This window comes from Sebastes umbrosus, chromosome 13 (assembly GCF_015220745.1).
Source record: "Sebastes umbrosus isolate fSebUmb1 chromosome 13, fSebUmb1.pri, whole genome shotgun sequence".
NCBI classification, from domain to species: domain Eukaryota; kingdom Metazoa; phylum Chordata; class Actinopteri; order Perciformes; family Sebastidae; genus Sebastes; species Sebastes umbrosus.
The window spans coordinates 18,177,356-18,198,867 of NC_051281.1; the positions used below are offsets into that span (position 1 = coordinate 18,177,356).

At 35.5% G+C, this 21,512-nt stretch overlaps 1 protein-coding gene across 6 annotated transcripts; it reads right to left on the reverse strand.

The window, feature by feature from the left end:
- Positions 1 to 715: 715 nt before the first annotated feature.
- On the reverse strand, positions 716 to 19,828 carry LOC119500736 (hepatocyte cell adhesion molecule-like). Of its 6 annotated transcripts, XM_037790614.1 has the most exons (18): positions 19,567 to 19,828; positions 18,054 to 18,347; positions 15,744 to 16,007; positions 15,279 to 15,383; positions 14,886 to 14,933; positions 12,441 to 12,491; positions 12,139 to 12,177; positions 11,961 to 12,044; positions 11,283 to 11,546; positions 10,679 to 10,729; positions 8,960 to 9,013; positions 7,671 to 7,724; positions 7,382 to 7,420; positions 7,234 to 7,287; positions 6,866 to 6,943; positions 6,266 to 6,316; positions 5,974 to 6,012; positions 5,691 to 5,879 (listed from the first exon to the last, which is right to left on the reverse strand). In XM_037790614.1, exons 1-18 carry the CDS (start codon positions 19,613 to 19,615, stop codon positions 5,812 to 5,814), a joined length of 1,686 nt encoding a protein of 561 aa, XP_037646542.1. In that variant the 5' UTR covers positions 19,616 to 19,828; the 3' UTR covers positions 5,691 to 5,811. The 6 variants fall into 6 exon arrangements, with proteins under 6 accessions (XP_037646547.1, XP_037646546.1, XP_037646542.1 ...); XM_037790616.1 differs by lacking the exons at positions 7,234 to 7,287; positions 7,382 to 7,420 and having other exon boundaries at positions 5,705 to 5,879; positions 6,935 to 6,937; positions 7,674 to 7,724; ... (1 more) ...; positions 11,283 to 11,558; positions 19,567 to 19,822; XM_037790617.1 differs by lacking the exons at positions 7,234 to 7,287; positions 7,382 to 7,420; positions 8,960 to 9,013; positions 10,679 to 10,729; positions 11,283 to 11,546 and adding an exon at positions 8,277 to 8,537 and having other exon boundaries at positions 5,700 to 5,879; positions 6,935 to 6,937; positions 7,674 to 7,724; positions 19,567 to 19,824.
- Positions 19,829 to 21,512: the final 1,684 nt, after the last annotated feature.

The window sequence follows — 21,512 nt, forward strand, 5'->3', positions numbered from 1 at the left end:
CCACATTGTGAACCGCGTCGGAGGAGGATCCCCACAAATAATTCAATACTCTAATATCCCCTTGGTATTCGTCGTGACCACAGAAATCCGATAGTGTTCATTCTCTGCTTGTGCCCTGAACCCACGGGTCAGGTGGTAGCAGATCACAGACTTCTCTGTGACTCAGAGGTTAAACTAATCATGCATGACTTTCTCACATGGCCCCGGCCAGTGTACCTTTAGAAATCTACACCAGCTTGTCATCCAGCAGTGGGTGAATCTGCTTTTCATGCATTTACATCATCGTCGGTTGGACTGTTGGTTCACTGAGGCAGCTTTTCACTAAATTCACCTTTCATTCGCACTCCCACACACTGCATTTATACAGCTCCTCAAACACCCACAGCACTGAACTCAAAGTAATATCACATATCTGTATGCTTTAGACTTTAGAGAAATGTTCTGCAATACATTCGTGTAAAGCCACATTTGACCATCATATTTTTCAACTGTGTGTTTGTTAAGCTTGCCTCTATAGCTGAGGATGTCCTTCAACTCTCTGGTAAAGAGGGTTATAAAAAAAAGAAAAACATTTCTAATTTCTAAAACTCAGTTCATGACTAGAGGTAAGAGCTGATAAACACTGCCCCCTATTGACACAAACACATTCTTACAGTTACATACCAATATGATGCAGTGTCAGTATGTTTTGTGTGCTAAACTGTCAAACACACCATCAGTTTGTAAATGTATTTTTCTCTTATTCCATCAGTTCAACAATCATTTCTTCTAAAAGCAAACCCTGCAACCTTTAATAATAAATATTCTGGTGTGATCACTACAATATTTATTTTAAAAACGGTGGAATCTGAGCGTATATCATCAAACAAAAAGAGAAAAAAATCGAAATAAACTACTCACACTAGTATTGCCTTTACAAAATCAGTGCAATGAAACATCCATCATCAGCAAATACTGCAGCAAGCGAAAGGAAGACAAAATACAATTTCGCTGTCATGTGTCATGCACGGAAATCACACATCATTAATGAATAATCAATAATGACAACTATACCCTGGGCACCGAAAAATAAAAATATTATCACAGCAATTAATCAGCAGAATCAAGCCGCTCTCAATACAAATAAAGGACGCATTTTTTAAATACATGGAGGAACAAATATTTGACAATGAACCATCTTTTCAATCTCATATTTTTTAAAAGTGGGTTACTTTTATATTGTCATATATTTTTCAGTCCTTTATGAATATATATATATATATATATATATATATATTATTTATCATAACAGCATTTTTTTCGTAAAAGGGCAAAGATCAGTTGTTTTAATGTCGTCACATTCATATACTTCTATTACAATATAAAGTCTTCCTTATGTGTAAGATCACAATATAACATTTATATGATTTATGCCGTTAAATCAATTAGAGTTAAACATATACATTCTTACTTAAAATAGTTTGATTCATTAAAAAAACAAAGACAAAACATTAAAAAATAGATCTTAAAAATGCAGCTTAGTCAAACACATTTCATGAATAATATCAAAAGTAGCTAAGAAGTTCAAAGTAAGAAGACCAGGGACATCTTAAGAGAAAGTCTTTTTCTGTGTGAGTTTAACTTCTGGTACTCTGCACTTCCTACATAACTGTCATATCTGTAGTCATTTCAGGTGCATGCTAGCTCTCTGAGACTGTTTCATGGTGATAAGATGCCATGTATTTTAGTCGGTTATTTAGTTAGAATACTGGTTTCAATGAGACCTTTTATATCCTGTTACATAAAAAAAAAAAAAAAGGCAACCTCAAAGCGGTCCTTTTTTTGCCTGGTAATTGTCTGTTTCTTACTGTATGGCCATCTCTCCATCATTTTCCTACAACCCCACAGTGAATATTTCTCTTCATTTGGACTGTTGTGAAATACGTCTATACTCTTTTAAATCTGCCTTTACATCTTCGTATCGATCTTATTCTCTTTGCCTTCTGCTGTGTTGTTTTTACAGCTTCACTTTCACTATCTGCTTCCTTCTTTTCTCTTTGCCAAGTTGCATGAAGGCCTACTTCACAACTTCATCTTCCTTTTGTCCTTCTTCATCCTCACTAAGGCTCTCATTGCCTGGCTTTTCTTCTTTTAGGCCACACTGGATGTCATTTTTACCTTCATCATTTTACCTTGCCTTTATCCGACTGCCCATCAGACTCGTATGAGTCACGACTGGTCTTATGCCCTTCTTCTTCTTCTTATTCTCTATCTGGGTCTGGATGTGCAGCGTGTGGCAACTCTTGAGGGGTATCGGCGTTCCCGTTGTCTGGTTTTGTTGGTGTGGGGCTCTTAGGTTGCTGGGAGTCGGCTACATTCAGATCCGATTCCTTATCTGATTCATCTTCGTCTTTAGAAACCGGTTTGACTGTTTCTTGCTGGTTGTCTTTGTTTGTGTTTGCTTCTTCCTGTGATAAGTTTTTATCATGCAGTGATGTTTTTGAACCTTTCTGTTCTGGAATGGTGGACGACAGTTTGTCCTTGCTAGAGTCGTCTGACACATTTTTTTCTGATGAGTCAGCTTCTCTGACATTTTCCTCTGCAGTTCCTCCAGCGACCTAATCTGAGGCTTCCTCGTGTTCACCAGCGGTGTCCTCAAGTGCCATATTTGGAGAGCTTTTGGTGGCGGGGGAATGTGGCTGAACAGCAGGAGAAGTTTCAGAAGTTGCAGGTTTTTCTTCGTCATGTGCCTCCTTCTCTGGCTCTGAAACAGACGGTAAGAAGAGTTTAAAGAGATTCATAAAAAATGCACCTGACTGCTTAGACTTGCCAAAGGATTAAATTGTTCAGAGGCAGCTGGTTTAAAATCAATCAGTCTTACTCCATGGAGGTTTAAAAAATGAGCAGAGCCAAAACGCCATTTCCCAAGTCACTTATGGATACATTAAAATAAGCAATAAAGTCAATCAAATATACTGTAACTTTTACCATATGCTTCAGTTTGAACCGTCAAAATTAAGAAACGCTGTGATCATTGTTAACGGGTGATCATTGGTCGAGGTCAATCTTTCTTCTATGAGCAAGGAAATACTGAAATATTTTTTTTTTTTCTGATCTGTCAGGATCATAGCAAAGAATAATCAATAAATTAATGAATCTGCTGCTGCATCTCGTCTTGTGTGTCTGATAAATAGACTGTATATAAAGATGGACGACATGGCTCCACTTCCTACTCCTGTACAGAAGTGAAGCCAAAATATCCCGGATACGGGAGCTTCCATCTTGAGACTTTGACGTCATATGATAAGAACTGCCTAAAATGATAAAACCATCTTTGGGAAAAAAATTATTTGATGTGTTTGGCTTTTTAGTTTGTCTCTTGTCCCATCCGCTAACATGGAGGGGGCGGGATTTATGACCTATACTGCAGCCAGCCACCAGGGGGCCATTGAGATGATTTGGCTTCACTTTTGGGGAGCTGTCATGTCGTCCATCTTTATATACAGTCTATGGTTATAGATATGGATATAACACAGTATGCATAACCAAACTTGGGTGTTTCATCCAGTTTTGCTGTGCACTCTACTGTAGAAAAATAGATTTGTACCTATCCATGTGTTGTGCTTGATGAAAGTATTTTTTGGTATGTATGCTTCCACTATACAGTATTTTGCTTTTATTTATTTTTTCTTCATTTGAGTGTTTTTTCCCTGTGACTATTCTGAATCGAGTTCAGATAATGTAGTTTCCAAACCTGGCTGTTGAGGAGCCATGGAGAATTCCAGATCAGACTGCGTGTCCTCACTTAATTTGTCCGACACACCGGCTGGGTCTGGTTGGAAAAAATACATTGATTAATGAATTAGTTAATTGAAAAAAAAATGATTACATTAATTCTAATAATCAATCAATACTTATACAGCAACATTCGCTGGTTCAAACTTCTCAAATGTGAGGATTTTCTGCTTTTTTCTTTTCTATACTATTGTGAATTGAACACTTTTTGACTGAACATTTCACTATTTATAACTTACTATAAATAAAAAGATTAAGTAAAAGAGAAAAGTGCAAATGAAAATAAGCATTACTTGCAGCTGTTAACAACCCACTAACAAAAAGTACCTGTTTGCAATTTTGGTGTGTCCCCAAAAAACTTCCTTTTATCTTTGACATGCCCTGGAAAGAGTGAATAGCACACAAATTAGTTTGTAGCACTCGTTCTACAACAGTATGTATAAGTGATAATGAATAACATTTGCGTTAATGTAACCTTTTTGTGGCGTTACATATTTTCCATCCACATCACATGCTGTAAAAAAGAAGATAGGAATTAAACAAAGAATGCTTCCTGATTCAGTCCATAATAATTTCAATCAAGTATAATTCGTAACACATCGTTCCCTGAAATGATATCAGTAAAATACCCACCAAGGTAAAGTCATGGATATGTATGAAAGCCATAAAAGGCAAAGTGAGAAGATAAAACAAAAACATAATTATTGTTTTATTATCATTACTAAATCAAATCATTTCAATACAAAGGTTTTTTTTCCACTTCCTACCAGGGCTCCTAACTTTCAGTGGCTCCTCCTCTTGTTTATCCACATCACCTGGTATAAAAAAAAGAAGATAGGAATTAAACAAAGCAGAATGCTTCCTGGTTCAGTCTATAAGTTTCAATCAATTATAATTTGTAACACATCGTTCCCTGAAATGATATCAGTAAAATACCCACCAAAATAACACTATAAGCACAAGTCATGGATATGTATGAAAGCCATAAAAGGCAAAGTGGGAAGATAAACTTTAACTTGATTGTTGTTTTATTATCATTACTAAATCAAATCATTTCAATACAAAGGTTTTTTTTCCACTTCCTACCAGGGCTTCTGCCATTCAGTGACTCCTCCTCTTGTTCATCCATATCACCTGCTATAAAAAAAAAGAGATAGGAATTAAACAAAGAAGGCTTCCTGGTTCAGTCTATAAGTTTCAATCAATTATAATTTGTGACACATCATTCCCTGAAATGATATCTGTTCCATCACTCTATTGTACTGTATACAAAATACCCACCAAAATATAGATATAAGTACAAGTCATCTATATGTATGTAAACCTTAAAAGGCAAAGTGGGAAGATAAAACAAAAACATGATGATATTTTATTATCAATCCTAAATCCAATAGAGAGGCGAAGTCCCGCCCCTTCCGGTGGACCCATGGGACCTTATTTCGGAAAAAATATGTACGGTAGTCATCGGCCTAGCCAAACTTGGGTGTTTCATCCAGTGTTGCTGTGCACTCTACTGTAGAAAAATAGATTTGTACCTATCAATGGGTTGTGCTTGATGAAAAGTATTTTTTGGTATATATGCTTCCACTATACAGTATTTTGCTTTTATTTATTTTTTCTTCATTTGAGTGTTTTTTCCCTGTGACTATTCTGAATCAAACTCAGATAATGTAGTTTCCAAACCTGGCGGTTCAGGAGCGATGGTGGATTCCGGATCAGGCTGCGCATCCTCACTTAATTTGTCCGACACATCGGCTGGGTCTGGTTGGAAAAAATACATTGATTAATGAATTAGTTAATTGAAAAAAAAATGATTACATTAATTCTAATAATCAATCAATACTTATACAGCAACATTCGCTGGTTCAAACTTCTCAAATGTGAGGATTTTCTGCTTTTTTCTTTTCTATACTATTGTGAATTGAACACTTTTTGACTGAACATTTCACTATTTATAACTTACTATAAATAAAAAGATTAAGTAAAAGAGAAAAGTGCAAATGAAAATAAGCATTACTTGCAGCTGTTAACAACCCACTAACAAAAAGTACCTGTTTGCAATTTTGGTGTGTCCCCAAAAAACTTCCTTTTATCTTTGACATGCCCTGGAAAGAGTGAATAGCACACAAATTAGTTTGTAGCACTCGTTCTACAACAGTATGTATAAGTGATAATGAATAACATTTGCGTTAATGTAACCTTTTTGTGGCGTTACATATTTTCCATCCACATCACATGCTGTAAAAAAGAAGATAGGAATTAAACAAAGAATGCTTCCTGATTCAGTCCATAATAATTTCAATCAAGTATAATTCGTAACACATCGTTCCCTGAAATGATATCAGTAAAATACCCACCAAGGTAAAGTCATGGATATGTATGAAAGCCATAAAAGGCAAAGTGAGAAGATAAAACAAAAAAAAAATGATTATTGTTTTATTATCATTACTAAATCAAATCATTTCAAAACAAAGTTTTTTTTTCCACTTCCTACCAGGGCTCCTAACTTTCAGTGGCTCATCCTCTTGTTTATCCATATCACCTGGTATAAAAAAAAGAAGATAGGAATTAAACAAAGAAGGCTTCCTGGTTCAGTCTATAAGTTTCAATCAATTATAATTTGTGACACATCATTCCCTGAAATGGTATCTGTTCTATCACTCTATTGTACTGTATACAAAATACCCACCAAAATATAGATATAAGTACAAGTCATCTATATGTATGTAAACCTTAAAAGGCAAAGTGGGAAGATAAAACAAAAACATGATGATATTTTATTATCAATCCTAAATCCAATAGAGAGGCGAAGTCCCGCCCCTTCCGGTGGACCCATGGGACCTTATTTCAGAAAAAATATGTACGGTAGTCATCGGCCTAACCAAACTTGGGTGTTTCATCCAGTGTTGCTGTGCACTCTACTGTAGAAAAATAGATTTGTACCTATCAATGGGTTGTGCTTGATGAAAAGTATTTTTTGGTATGTATGCTTCCACTATACAGTATTTTGCTTTTATTTATTTTTTCTTCATTTGAGTGTTTTTTCCCTGTGACTATTCTGAATCGAGTTCAGATAATGTAGTTTCCAAACCTGGCGGTTCAGGAGCGATGGTGAATTCCGGATCAGGCTGCGCGTCCTCACTTAATTTGTCCGACACACCGGCTGGGTCTGGTTGGAAAAAATACATTGATTAATGAATTAGTTAATTGAAAAAAAAATGATTACATTAATTCTAATAATCAATCAATACTTATACAACAACATTCAATGGTTCAAACTTCTCAAATGTGAGGATTTTCTGCTTTTTTCTTTTCTATACTATTGTGAATTGAACACTTTTTGACTGAACATTTCACTATTTATAACTTACTATAAATAAAAAGATTAAGTAAAAGAGAAAAGTGCAAATGAAAATAAGCATTACTTGCAGCTGTTAACAACCCACTAACAAAAAGTACCTGTTTGCAATTTTGGTGTGTCCTCAAACAACTTCATTTTATCTTTGACATGCCCTGGAAAGAGTGAATAGCACACAAATTAGTTTGTAGCACTCGTTCTACAACAGTATGTATAAGTGATAATGAATAACATTTGCGTTAATGTAACCTTTTTGTGGCGTTACATATTTTCCATCCACATCACATGCTGTAAAAAAGAAGATAGGAATTAAACAAAGAATGCTTCCTGATTCAGTCCATAATAATTTCAATCAAGTATAATTCGTAACACATCGTTCCCTGAAATGATATCAGTAAAATACCCACCAAGGTAAAGTCATGGATATGTATGAAAGCCATAAAAGGCAAAGTGAGAAGATAAAACAAAAACATAATTATTGTTTTATTATCATTACTAAATCAAATTATTTCAATACAAAGGTTTTTTTTCCACTTACTACCAGGGCTTCTGCCTTTCGGTAGCTCCTCCTCTTGTTTATCCATATCAATGGCTATAAAAAAAAAAAAAAGAGATAGGAATTAAACAAAGAATGCCTCCTGGTTCAGTCTATAATAGTTTCAATCAAGTATAATTTGTGACACATCATTCCCTGAAATGATATCTGTTCTATCACTCTATTGTACTGTATACAAAATACCCACCAAAATATAGATATAAGTACAAGTCATCTATATGTATGTAAACCTTAAAAGGCAAAGTGGGAAGATAAAACAAAAACATGATGATATTTTATTATCAATCCTAAATCCAATAGAGAGGCGAAGTCCCGCCCCTTCCGGTGGACCCATGGGACCTTATTTCAGAAAAAATATGTACGGTAGTCATCGGCCTAACCAAACTTGGGTGTTTCATCCAGTGTTGCTGTGCACTCTACTGTAGAAAAATAGATTTGTACCTATCCATGGGTTGTGCTTGATGAAAAGTATTTTTTGGTATATATGCTTCCACTATACAGTATTTTGCTTTTATTTATTTTTTCTTCATTTGAGGGTTTTTCCATGTGACTATTCTGAATCGAGCTCAGATAATGTAGTTTCCAAACCTGGCGGTTCAGGACCGATGGTGAATTCCGAATCAGGCTGTGCGTCCTCACTTAATTTGTCCGACACATCGGCTGGGTTTGGTTCATTTGCCTTCTCAGAGTCTGAGAGGTCGTACTGTGGGACTTCTTCCTCAGCAGGCTCTCTGTTCTGGTCTGCATCCGCATCACTGTCGTCATTACTAGCAGGATTATTCAGATCCAGAGGAGAAGGGGACTCACTAGGCGGAGGGGGAGGAGGAGACGCAGTTCTCTTGTGCTCCTCTGCGTGATTTTCGAAACCGGAAACACAAATTGAAGAAAAAGATTAAACTACACAGAGGCAGTCTTAGAAAATGGGAGTAAAAAAAACAGTAAAGAGCAATGTGTGGTGTTAATATAACCTTTTCGTGGCGTCTCATCTTCTTCATCCACATCACATGCTGTAAAAAAGAAGATAGGAATTAAACAAAGAATGTTTCCTGGTTCAGTCTATAATAACTTCAATCAATTATAATTTGTAACACATCGTTCCCTGAAATGATATCAGTAAAATACCCACCAAAATAAAACTATAAGCACAAGTCATGGATATGTATGTAAGCCATAAAAGGCATAAAAGTGGGAAGATAAAACAAAAAACATTATTGTTTTATTATCATTACTAAATCAAATTATTTCAATACAAAGGTTATTTTTCCACTTCCTAACAGGGCTTCTGCCTGTCAGTGGCTCCTCCTCTTGTTTATCCATGTCAACGGCTATAAAAAAAAAAAGAGATAGGAGTTAAACAAAGAAGGCTTCCTGGTTCAGTCTATAAGTTTCAATCAATTATAATTTGTGACACATCATTCCCTGAAATGATATCTGTTCTATCACTCTATTGTACTGTATACAAAATACCCACCAAAATATAAATATAAGTACAAATCATCTATATGTATGTAAACCTTAAAAGGCAAAGTGGGAAGATAAAACAAAAACATGATGATATTTTATTATCAATCCTAAATCCAATAGAGAGGCGAAGTCCCGCCCCTTCCGGTGGACCCATGGGACCTTATTTCGGAAAAAATATGTACGGTAGTCATCGGCCTAACCAAACTTGGGTGTTTCATCCAGTGTTGCTGTGCACTCTACTGTAGAAAAATAGATTTGTACCTATCCATGTGTTGTGCTTGATGAAAAGTATTTTTTGGTATATATGCTTCCACTATACAGTATTTTGCTTTTATTTATTTTTTCTTCATTTGAGGGTTTTTTCCATGTGACTATTCTGAATCAAACTCAGATAATGTAGTTTCCAAACCTGGCGGTTCAGGAGCCATGGTGAATTCCGGATCAGACTTCACGTCCTCACTTAATTTGTCCGACACATCGGCTGGGTCTGGTTCATTTGCCTTCTCAGAGTCTGAGGGGTCGACCTGTGGGACTTCTTCCTCAGCAGGCTCTCTGCACTGGTCTGCATCCGCATTCAGATACAGAGAAGGGGCCTCACTAGACGGAGGGGAAGTAGGAGACGCAGTTCTCTTGTGCTCTTCTGTGTGATTTTCGAAACCGGAAACACAAATTGAAGAAAAAGATTAAACTACACAGAGGCAGTCTTAGAAAATGGGAGTAAAAAAAAAAAACAGTAACGAGCAATGTGTGGTGTTATTAACAAGTATTAATGTAAAAAGACATTGATTAATGAATTAGTTGATTGAAAAAAAATGATTACATTAATTCTAATAATCAATCAATACTTATACAGCAACATTCGCTGGTTCAAACTTCTCAAATGTGAGGATTTGCTGCATTTTTCTTTTCTATACTATTGTGAATTGAACACTTTTCGACTGAACATTTCACTATTTATAACTTACTATAAATAAAAAGATTAAGTAAAAGAGAAAAGTGCAAATGAAAATAAGCATTACTTGCAGCTGTTAACAACCCACTAACAAAAGTTACCTGTTTGCAATTTTTTTAATGAAGTCTGTCCACCACTATGGTTGAGTCTGTCCTCAAACAACTTCCGTGTATCTTTGACACTCCCTGGAAAGAGTGAATAGCACACAAATTAGTTTGTAGCACTCGTTCTACTACAGTATGTATAAGTGATAATGAATAACATTTGCGTTAATGTAATCTTTTTGTGGTGTTACATATTCTTCATCCACATCACATGCTGTAAAAAAGAAGATAGAAATTAAACAAAGCAGAATGCTTCCTGATTCAGTCCATAATAATTTCAATCAAGTATAATTCGTAACACATCGTTCCCTGAAATGATATCAGTAAAATACCCACCAAGGTAAAGTCATGGATATGTATGAAAGCCATAAAAGGCAAAGTGAGAAGATAAAACAAAAACATAATTATTGTTTTATTATCATTACTAAATCAAATTATTTCAATACAAAGGTTTTTTTTCCACTTACTACCAGGGCTTCTGCCTTTCGGTAGCTCCTCCTCTTGTTTATCCATATCAATGGCTATAAAAAAAAAAAAAAGAGATAGGAATTAAACAAAGAATGCCTCCTGGTTCAGTCTATAATAGTTTCAATCAAGTATAATTTGTGACACATCATTCCCTGAAATGATATCTGTTCTATCACTCTATTGTACTGTATACAAAATACCCACCAAAATATAGATATAAGTACAAGTCATCTATATGTATGTAAACCTTAAAAGGCAAAGTGGGAAGATAAAACAAAAACATGATGATATTTTATTATCAATCCTAAATCCAATAGAGAGGCGAAGTCCCGCCCCTTCCGGTGGACCCATGGGACCTTATTTCGGAAAAAATATGTACGGTAGTCATCGGCCTAACCAAACTTGGGTGTTTCATCCAGTGTTGCTGTGCACTCTACTGTAGAAAAATAGATTTGTACCTATCCATGTGTTGTGCTTGATGAAAAGTATTTTTTGGTATATATGCTTCCACTATACAGTATTTTGCTTTTATTTATTTTTTCTTCATTTGAGTGTTTTTTCCCTGTGACTATTCTGAATCGAGTTCAGATAATGTAGTTTCCAAACCTGGCTGTTCAGGAGCCATGTAGAATTGCGAATTAGACTGCGCGTCCTCACTTAATTTGTCCGACACATCGGCTGGGTCTGGTTCATTTGCCTTCTCAGAGTCTGAGAGGTCGTACTGTGGGACTTCTTCCTCAGCAGGCTCTCTGTACTGGTCTGCATCCGCATCACTGTCGTCATTACTAGCAGGATTATTCAGATCCAGAGGAGAAGGGGACTCACTGGGCGGAGGGGAAGGAGGAGGAGACGCAGTTCTCTTGTGCTCCTCTGTGTGATTTTTGAAACCGGAAACACAAATTGAAGAAAAAGATTAAACTACACAGAAGCAGTCTTAGAAAATGGGAGGAAAAAAAACAAACAGTAACGAGCAATGTGTGGTGTTATTAACAAGTATTATTGTAAAAAGACATTGATTAATGAATTAGTTGATTGAAAAAAAAAATATTACATTAATTCTAATAATCAATCAATACTTATACAGCAACATTCGCTGGTTCAAACTTCTCAAATGTGAGGATTTTCTGCTTTTTTCTTTTCTATATTATTGTGAATTGAACACTTTTTGACTGAACATTTCACTATTTATAACTTACTATAAATAAAAAGATTAAGTAAAAGAGAAAAGTGCAAATGAAAATAAGCATTACTTGCAGCTGTTAACAACCCACTAACAAAAGTTACCTGTTTGCAATTTTTTTAATGAAGTCTGTCCACCACTATGGTGGAGTCTGTCCCCAAACAACTTCATTTTATCTTTGACATGCCCTGGAAAGAGTGAATAGCACACAAATTAGTTTGTAGCACTCGTTCTACAACAGTATGTATAAGTGATAATGAATAACATTTGTGTTAATGTAACCTTTTCGTGGCGTCTCATCTTCTTCATCCACATCACATGCTGTAAAAAAGAAGATAGGAATTAAACAAAGAATGTTTCCTGATTCAGTCCATAATAACTTCAATCAATTATAATTTGTAACACATCGTTCCCTGAAATGATATCAGTAAAATACCCACCAAAATAAAACTATAAGCACAAGTCATGGATATGTATGAAAGCCATAAAAGGCAAAGTGGGAAGATAAACTTTAACTTGATTGTTGTTTTATTATCATTACTAAATCAAATTATTTCAATACAAAGGTTTTTTTTTCCACTTCCTACCAGGGCTTCTGCCTGTCAGTGGCTCCTCCTCATGTCCATCCACATCACCTGGTATAAAAAAAAAAGAGATAGGAATTAAACAAAGAATGCTTCCTGGTTCAGTCTATAAGTTTCAATCAATTATAATTTGTGACACATCATTCCCTGAAATGGTATCTGTTCCATCACTCTATTGTACTGTATACAAAATACCCACCAAAATATAAATATAAGCACAAGTCATCTATATGTATGTAAACCATTAAAGGCAAAGTCGGAAGATAAAACAAAAACATGATTATTATGTACGGTAGTCAACGGAGAGAGACAAATATTTTTTTGATCCCATTTGAATTGCGCTATTAATCACATATATGATGTCTGTCAATTTAAAAAAATTTGCAAGTCAAGAAAGTCACAGTTTATTGTAGGTTTGTCGTAATATCATTTAGTTTTGTGTGAAACTGCTCAGTGAACTACAGCTCTCGTCTCGCACAATATACGTCACCACCACTAGCTAACTCATGTTCCACGAACAGATCAAACGTTATCTTACTGATGTGTTTAATCAGCCGGGAAGAGAAAGAACGATCAGACCCGTAGCTGGTGTGAGTTCATCCCAGTAGGAAACACACAGGCATCGTAGCTTCAGCGAGAGAGACGTCACTTGCGCAACTTTTGGGTGTGTAGTCTTTCTGATTACGTTTTTTCACAATCTTATACTTCAGCAGTTTTATAACAAACTGAGACTTTCTTGACTTGCAAAATGATCTTTTGAATTGACAAACATCATGTGTGTGATTCATGGCGCAATTCAAACGGGATCAAAAAAATATTTGTCTCTCGCCTTTAACTACCGTTTATATTTTTACATATATAGTCTGAATCTGTGTCTTCTTTGTGATTGCTAGCAGGTTCATTAATTACATATTACCTTGGTCAAGTTGGCGAAGTCGCTGAGTAGAGGGAAATGTGGGCGCTCTGTCAAGAAGAGGCCTGTCTGACCCTGAAACAGATTGAAATACAGAACATAACAGGCTGACCAACTTTTTCACATGAGAGCCATGGACTGCATCAAAATGGACCACAGAATGCATCAATATCCATCATTACACATCAAAATAAAAAAAAATAAAAAAACATAAAGAGTGGGGCTGTCAATTTATCTGTTAAAAATGTACCTTAAAGGGAGATTTGTCAAGTGTTTAATACTCTTATCAACATGGGAGATGTATATTTTCTTTATGCAAATGTATGTATATATGTATTATTGGAAATCAGTTAACAACACAAAAAAATGACAAATATTGTCCAGAAACCCTCACAGGTACTGCATTTAGCATAACAAAATATGCTCAAATCATAACATGGCAAACTGCAGCCCAACAGGCAACAACAGCTGTCAGTGTGTCAGTGTGCTGACTTGACTATGACTTGCCCCAAACTGCATGTGATTATCATAAAGTGGGCATGTAAAGGGGAGACTCGTGGGTACCCATAGAACCCATTTTCATTCACATATCTTGAGGTCAGAGGTCAAGAAACCCCTTTTAAAAATGGCCATGACAGTATTTCCACGCCCAAATTTTGCGCAAGTTTGGAGCGTTATTTAACCTCCTTCATGACAAGCCAGCATGACATGGTTGGTACCAAAGGGTTCTTTGGGTTTTCTAGTTTCATAAGAAGAAGAATCACTCTATAGCTTTAAAACTGAGCCAGGTACAACCTCTGGAAAATCGATTGCATTAGAAATTAGTAGCATTAAAATGAATTTGGGATAACTTTGACAGCTCTAATGCAGAGATTTAACAGAGGATGCTTCATGGTTCAGTCCACATCCATATTTCAATTATATTTGGTAAAAGTAGGTTATGAACAAAGGGACGACTACTTAACCAGCTCTGATTTAGACCCAGGAAATTTCCAAACGGGTTTCTTAACATTCAAAGGTAGGGCAATAGGTTTCTCATAAACTTCTGCAAACAATCTGTCATATGTATCCTGTGATTTACTATAAATATGTGTTTTTGACAGAGATCTGGATCCAGATGCAAATCATTAAACATTTCAAATCATTCTGGATTATTATATATTTCATTTCATTTAAAGGATTGTGCAGCTTTGGAGGTATGTGCTCTGAATGTTTTCTAGCTCTTATCTACAACACTCCCTGCACACAATGAGCTCTCGCCACCAGCCAGATGAAACTGCTACACCCTTTATTTTAAGTGATTAAATCAATATGCAAAACCTGTTCATCAGAAAGAAAAAGGAAAACACTACATATACATACATTGCTGCTCAATGGTCTAGCACAAAATGGGTCAGAGAAATCGACATTAATGATTAGTCTATTGACAGACATTTAATAAAAACATTTTGATAATCTATTAATCATTTTAGTCATTTATGAGGGATAAATGTCAAACATGTGCTGGTTCAAGCATACAAACAATAACATACCTTCTGTTGCACCAGGTGGTTTTTCCAAATCTCCTTTTGCAAAACATGCTGGAACCAGGAGGGAGAGGACAGAAGAAGAAAGAAATGGTTTGTGTTTTAGTTTCATACATTGTGAGGATTAGAGTTAATAAAAACAGCTGTTCAATGATAATGCATATAAATAGCTTCCTATACATACATACATACATACATACTGTTAGAACCTTTAATCTCTAAATGACAAAGAAGCTTTCACCATATAGAACTGCATTCAGTCAACTGTCACACACATAGCTCTGAATACATGGACAGTGTATATATTCTGTATACTAACTAGTACTCCTTAGTTGCTGAAAAATAATTAATTTGGGGATCAATTTCACTGGTTAAGGTGTCATTTTTTAAAATCTTTACCTTTATGGTGTCGTTTGCAGAACCATATGCCCACGCCCACGCCCACGAGGAGTAGCACAAAGATGCTGAGTAGGCTGGCAATCAGTGCTACAGATGAACTTTTTTCTGCACAGAAACACAAAAGTCAAACTTACACCAACTTCTTATTACATGACATGCATTACTAAAACATTCAGGTAGAACTGTAACACCGGACATTTCAGTCTAGATTTTGCACAAGAACTCTGCCATCTTTCTTGATACTATAATTTATTTATAATTTATTATTATTATGTGAAGGAAACATCATTTCTGCATTTCTTTTTCTGTCATTGTCAATGCAGCAGTGCATGTACTGTTTGTGATCCTGTGACTAATGGTGGGTTAATTATAAGAATATCATACATAAATTAGCTTCTAAAAGATAATTTGCTTGAAATGACAAATTCCACAACATGAACAAAAAACATGCAGTACAGCTGATACCTGGGTAGCAATCCTTTGCAGTGAATGTAGCTGTTTCGTTACTCAGAGGGTTGCTCACAATACAACTATATACTTCATCATCGCGTTCGTCCCCCAGAGATATTGTTAGCTTTGGTCCAGGCTTCACGTTTCCACGTGTACTCCACTCAAACTTCGTTAAGGATTGAGGTCGTCTGGACTCTGAAGAGCACTCCAGCTGTGCAGATGACTTAGAGCTGCTGCCGTTGTTCATCTCACAGGATATGGTGGGCTTGGCGACCTCATCTTAATGAACACATCAATGAACAAATAAATTAATGATTATATTATGGTACATTATGTTTATATAATAACACAATTGTAAACATGGTATAGGGTATAAAGGATATAAAGTGCTTATCAGAAAAAATAAAGAATTAGTATCACAAAATTGGATAAAATATAAATAAAAGTACTGAAACATTTGATAGTTATACACAAAAGATATATGAAAGAAACAAATAGAACATATATAAAATGAATAGAATAGCTACAGTGGCAAAGAAATAATCATTATTGTAATTAAAGTCTTCATTGTCCCAAAACGTCGCTTGTTGTTTTCTGTTCCTTTTAAAAAGGTATAACTAAGTTCAGGTAACTATAACTACTTAGTTTAAGGTTAGGGAAACATCATGGTGATGATAAATAACTTACTGTTAGACTAAAACACTTTAGGGAAAGAGTGCTGTCAGGACTACTCTCACTGCTGGACATGACATTAATGCCAACACACTGACTTTTTACTGCAGTATAAGAAAGTCACAGTAATTCCTACTTTGGCTCTAAATGCAAGTGTATATTGTCTCCAGCTGTTTTGACAAACAACCTATATTTTATGGAGAGCAAAGTCTCTTTGATACGAAGGCCATCATAAAAAGTAAAGTAAATATACAAACTACAAAGTTATTTTTTATAGGTGACATATTAAGAGATACTGGTTTTGATATCTGGATCACTATTGGGTGTGGTGAGCAGTCCTGGCTGAATGTCTCAGTTAGGCCGATGAGCAGGGGCTTCCACACTGACAATAAAGCAACAGCATGCAGTCCAAAATGTTTCCGATACTGCTACTCTGTTTACAGTATATGATCTATAATGTTGTTGTTTTTTTATGCAAATACTAAAAATTTGCAAAATTCAAATACAAAATTTTAAAAAACTTTCTGAAATTGATCAACAGAAACTGTCACTATTGAATGTGACAACAAATCGCTATCTAAACCCGGATCTAAATTTGATTGACGAACATTTATTTGCCACCTCTCAGGTCAATATTTACCAGAGACACCTTTAGCAGCATAACAGCCTTGACTCTGTGTGGAAAGGTCTGTATCAGTGTGCACATCTGACATCTGCAATTCTCCCCATTCTTTATTGCAAACTTTCTCATTTTACAGCGAAACAGTACACTACAAGATGTTTCTGAAAATATGTGAGGTGAGAAATAGGCATTACAGTACCAGAATCTTGATTCATATGTGAATCAAGATTCTGTTAATGTAATGCTAATGTTCACGAGCAGTGATTGACAGCTGCGTTAGAGACTCCTCGGCTCTGATTGGTTGTTTTTTAATCCTGAACTGGATTGCTGGAAAATGAATCTTCTGACTAGTCACTGTTTTCATCAGCTGCAGCAGGTTTTCCTCAAGATTTCTCTGTAGTTTGCTGCATTTACCTTCCCTCTGCCTTCACAAGCTTTCCAAGGCCACCACCACTACGTTTCATGTTCAGTGTTACTGCTGTGGTTCATGTGGTGTCATGCTTGAGCCAAAAACAGCATTTAAGTTGATGTTCAGGAAGCTCAGTTTTTGTCTTATCCTCCATTTGTTTCATATAGTCTCCAATGTCCTCTGGCAAACACTAGCCCATAGGTTGCAAGATTTTTAGCAGCTTCCCCTTTTCCATTCAAATATAATGTTGCAACTGGTAAAGTAACTGAGCAACAGTTGTTGCATGCACAGTGTTTCCCACTGCAGGCTCTGACAATAAAGAGTGTTCTGTTGATCAGTGTCAAAATCCACTGTGGTGCAAAGTTGTAAAGCAATATAACATGAAGAGACAATATTTCTTACTGGCAGAGGCAGTGGTATAGTCTACTAAGCAACAGGATTTAGGTTGTCTATTTTTTTGTGTGTTGGGTTTTATTTTAAAGGAGTTGCTATAGCAACACATCAACCAGCTATTTTACAGCTATATTCCAGCTACAGAATGCAGATGCCTTTGTTGATTTGAGCGATTAAATACATATAAATACTTTGATAAAAGAGTAAAAAAAACAAATAAAAAACGTACCTATAACCTCCAATTTATGAACTGAACGATGATGCAACGCTTTTTTCACTTCTACTTCCAACTCATACTCTCCGCTGTCTTCAAATCTGAGGTCAGTGATTTGGAGTTCTGCAGAAACCCAGCCAAGAGTGATCCTTTTGTCAAATGCGCTGTACACCTGTTCCTCTTTGCCATTAAACTCCACCACTTTGTTGCCGTCAAGTTTCCACAGTATCCCATCAGGTAGTTCAGCGATGTCAGGCTTCAAGGAGACCTTTCCCCCCTTGAGTGCATATTTTGGAGACTGTCCAACAACTAGGTGAATAGAGACGTATAGAAACATGCAGCAGTATGAGTGAAAGTATATTTGTAACATTGTTATCTTCGGTATTTATTTGTTACAGTTTGTTTTATAAAAGTTAGGAAAGGGATGTTTAGGTCATCGAGACTGAAAAAGTCGGATCAGTGCATCCCTATACAGGTGTAACTAAAGGTGCAAAGTCAATGTAGGCAAAATATTGTACATACATAGTTATAACAAATTGAAACAGGTGTATTTCTTGTTATTACCTTCAGAAGCAATGCTGTATTCCTACAATAAATTAGGCTATAATGGGAGGGATTATTTTTTAATCAGTCTATACATTTTATATTTATAAATATATATATATATATATATATATCCATATAAATATATATTTTCAGTCTTGAGTAGTAGCCTAATTATACGCCCATTATAACCTAATTGTTTTAGAAATACAGCATTGCTTCTGAAGGTAATAACAAGAAATACACCTGTTTCAATTTGTTATAACTAGTATGCACAATATTTAACCTGCATTGACTTTGACACATATATATATATATGTATAATTCCTGCATATTATACCTTACAACTATTAATTTGATTATTTTAATTTTACCAAAGGAGTTAGGTTAATACTAATACAGCCAATACCACCACGGACACATGATTATTAGGTTATTATTAGGATTATTTTTTAATCAGTCTATACATTTTTTTTATATATATATATGGATATATACATATCCATATATATATATAAATACATATCCATATATTTTTCAGTCTTGAGTAGTAGCCTAATTATAGGCCCATTATAGCCTAATGTTTGTAGGAATACAGCATTGTTTCTGAAGGGAATATCAATACACCTGTTTCAATTTGTTATAACTAGTATGCACAATATTTAGCCTACATTGACTTTGACATATATATATGTATAATTCCTGCATATTATACCTTACAACTATTAATTCGATTTTTTTTTTTTCACCAAAGGAGTTAGGTCAATACTAATACAGTATATATCACCACAGACAAATGAGTATAAGGCTGCCTGCAGTAAAATATTAAACTATTGTAGCAACTCAACTTTAGATAAATCATTAACTTGCCCTGCGTTGTCCTGTCTGACCTGAGAGGAGGTGTGCACTCTGCACTGTACTTTTCATGTCGACACAAAAGTGCAAAGCTTAGAAAATCACAATCATAATCCACAGACAAACTCACCTAGAGACGAGGTTAAAATGAAAAACGCCAGGAAACACCGAGGAGCCATTTCAGAGGAGCAGAGCAGATAATAACCGCCGTCTTACATTTACTTTCACTTCTCGTCAAGTCTCTCAGGTATCAACAGGTTCACTGTCTGCCCTCCTGATATAGTAAGACGAAAATTTCATGTGTTGTTTTCTGTCCTCGAACAAGTTGGGACAGGCTTAAAACGAAACAAAACTAGGAGAAAGTACCTGCGAAGATAATAGAATAGGTGTGTTACCCAGGTGGGGCGTGACGTAGGTGGGCGTGGCCTGAGGCGCTGCAGGTTGGCTTTTATGGAAATACATTTCTACTGAGCTGAGAGTTTCCGGTCTCTTGATTTACCAGACCTTCACAATAAGGTCGACCATTTATGCACATCAGTAGCTAACAATGACACTGGACTTGGCAGCTTGTAAATGAATAAATAAAATACTGTAGGCCTATGTCCATAAACACTGAAATATATTAAAATATGTTATACTATTTTACATTAGTAGTCTAGGCTTCATTTTCATGATCACACACTTTAATAAGCTATTCTATCAAAATGTAAGCACAAACCAAGTATACCTCTCTCTATAATTACTTAATTACTTAATACTTAAGTACTTAATACTTAAGTATACTTTCTGTATACTTGTCAGTATGAGCCAAGTATACTTAGACTTTTCTGTATACTTGTCAGTATGAGCCAAGTATACTTAGACTTTTCTGTATACTTGTCAGTATAAGCCAAGTATACTTAGACTTTTCTGTATACTTGTCACTATGAGTCAAGTATACTTAGACTTTTCTGTATACTTGTCAGTATAAGCCAAGTATACTTAGACTTTTCTGTATACTTGTCACTATGAGTCAAGTATACTTAGACTTTTCTGTATACTTGTCACTATGAGTCAAGTATACTTAGAATTTGATGTATACTTGTCACTATGAGTCAAGTATACTTAGACTTTTCTGTATACTTGTCACTATGAGTCAAGTATACTTAGAATTTGATGTATACTTGTCAGTATAAATCAAGTGTACTTAGAATTGTATGTATTCTTGTCAGTATGTGCCATTATACTTATGTATACTTTTGTTAAGTATATCTCTGATAAGTACATGAAAAGTAAACTGAAAGTATACTGTCTTATTTTAAGTTTATGAGACGTACAAATAACACACTTGAACAAACTTCTTTTTTCTGTAGGCCGACAGAAAGCCAATTCTGTATATCACATATTCTGTATTTCCACGTATCCCTTCCATGTCATGGAGCAGTCTGAACTGAAAAGCTTAACTGCTTTTTGTGTATCATGGTTTTGTGTTGTCACTATTTCTTAAACAGTTTGTGTTTAATCATTTTCCAAACAGTATTGAGGTGACCAGTAAAGACTCATTTGTTTTAACTCAACACACAAGCTTTGTTTGATTTCACGATTTGATATGAATTGTTGCTGGACTTGTCACCTTTCATGTCAGTACATTTTAGTTTGAAAATATACCGGAAGTTTGACAAATGACCATTGATGCCATAGATTGATGCTAGATTTGTTTTTCTTCCGGGAGTGTACATGTCTCAGGAATTCAATGAATGCAGTACCTGGACAAAAATAGCCTATGGGCCTTCAGTGGTTTTGTTCCACACAAAGATTTGCCATTTTCTAAAACACGTTTGCACTGTGCAAATAAGACAATCTGCTTTTTTCGTTTGTTTAAAACAAACCTCTTAGTTTACTAGATGTAAACTAGATCTTAGACCACTAGATGTCAGTGTTCACAGGAAGATATAGGCACAAAACAGTATCACAGACTGTGTGCATGTGAATTACAAAAACATCAGGTGCTCTAGGGCTTTGGGTTTGGTTCCTTAATGAAAGTCACACCTCATGTTGATATGCATATTTCTAGTTATTAATAAGCATTATTGTCAA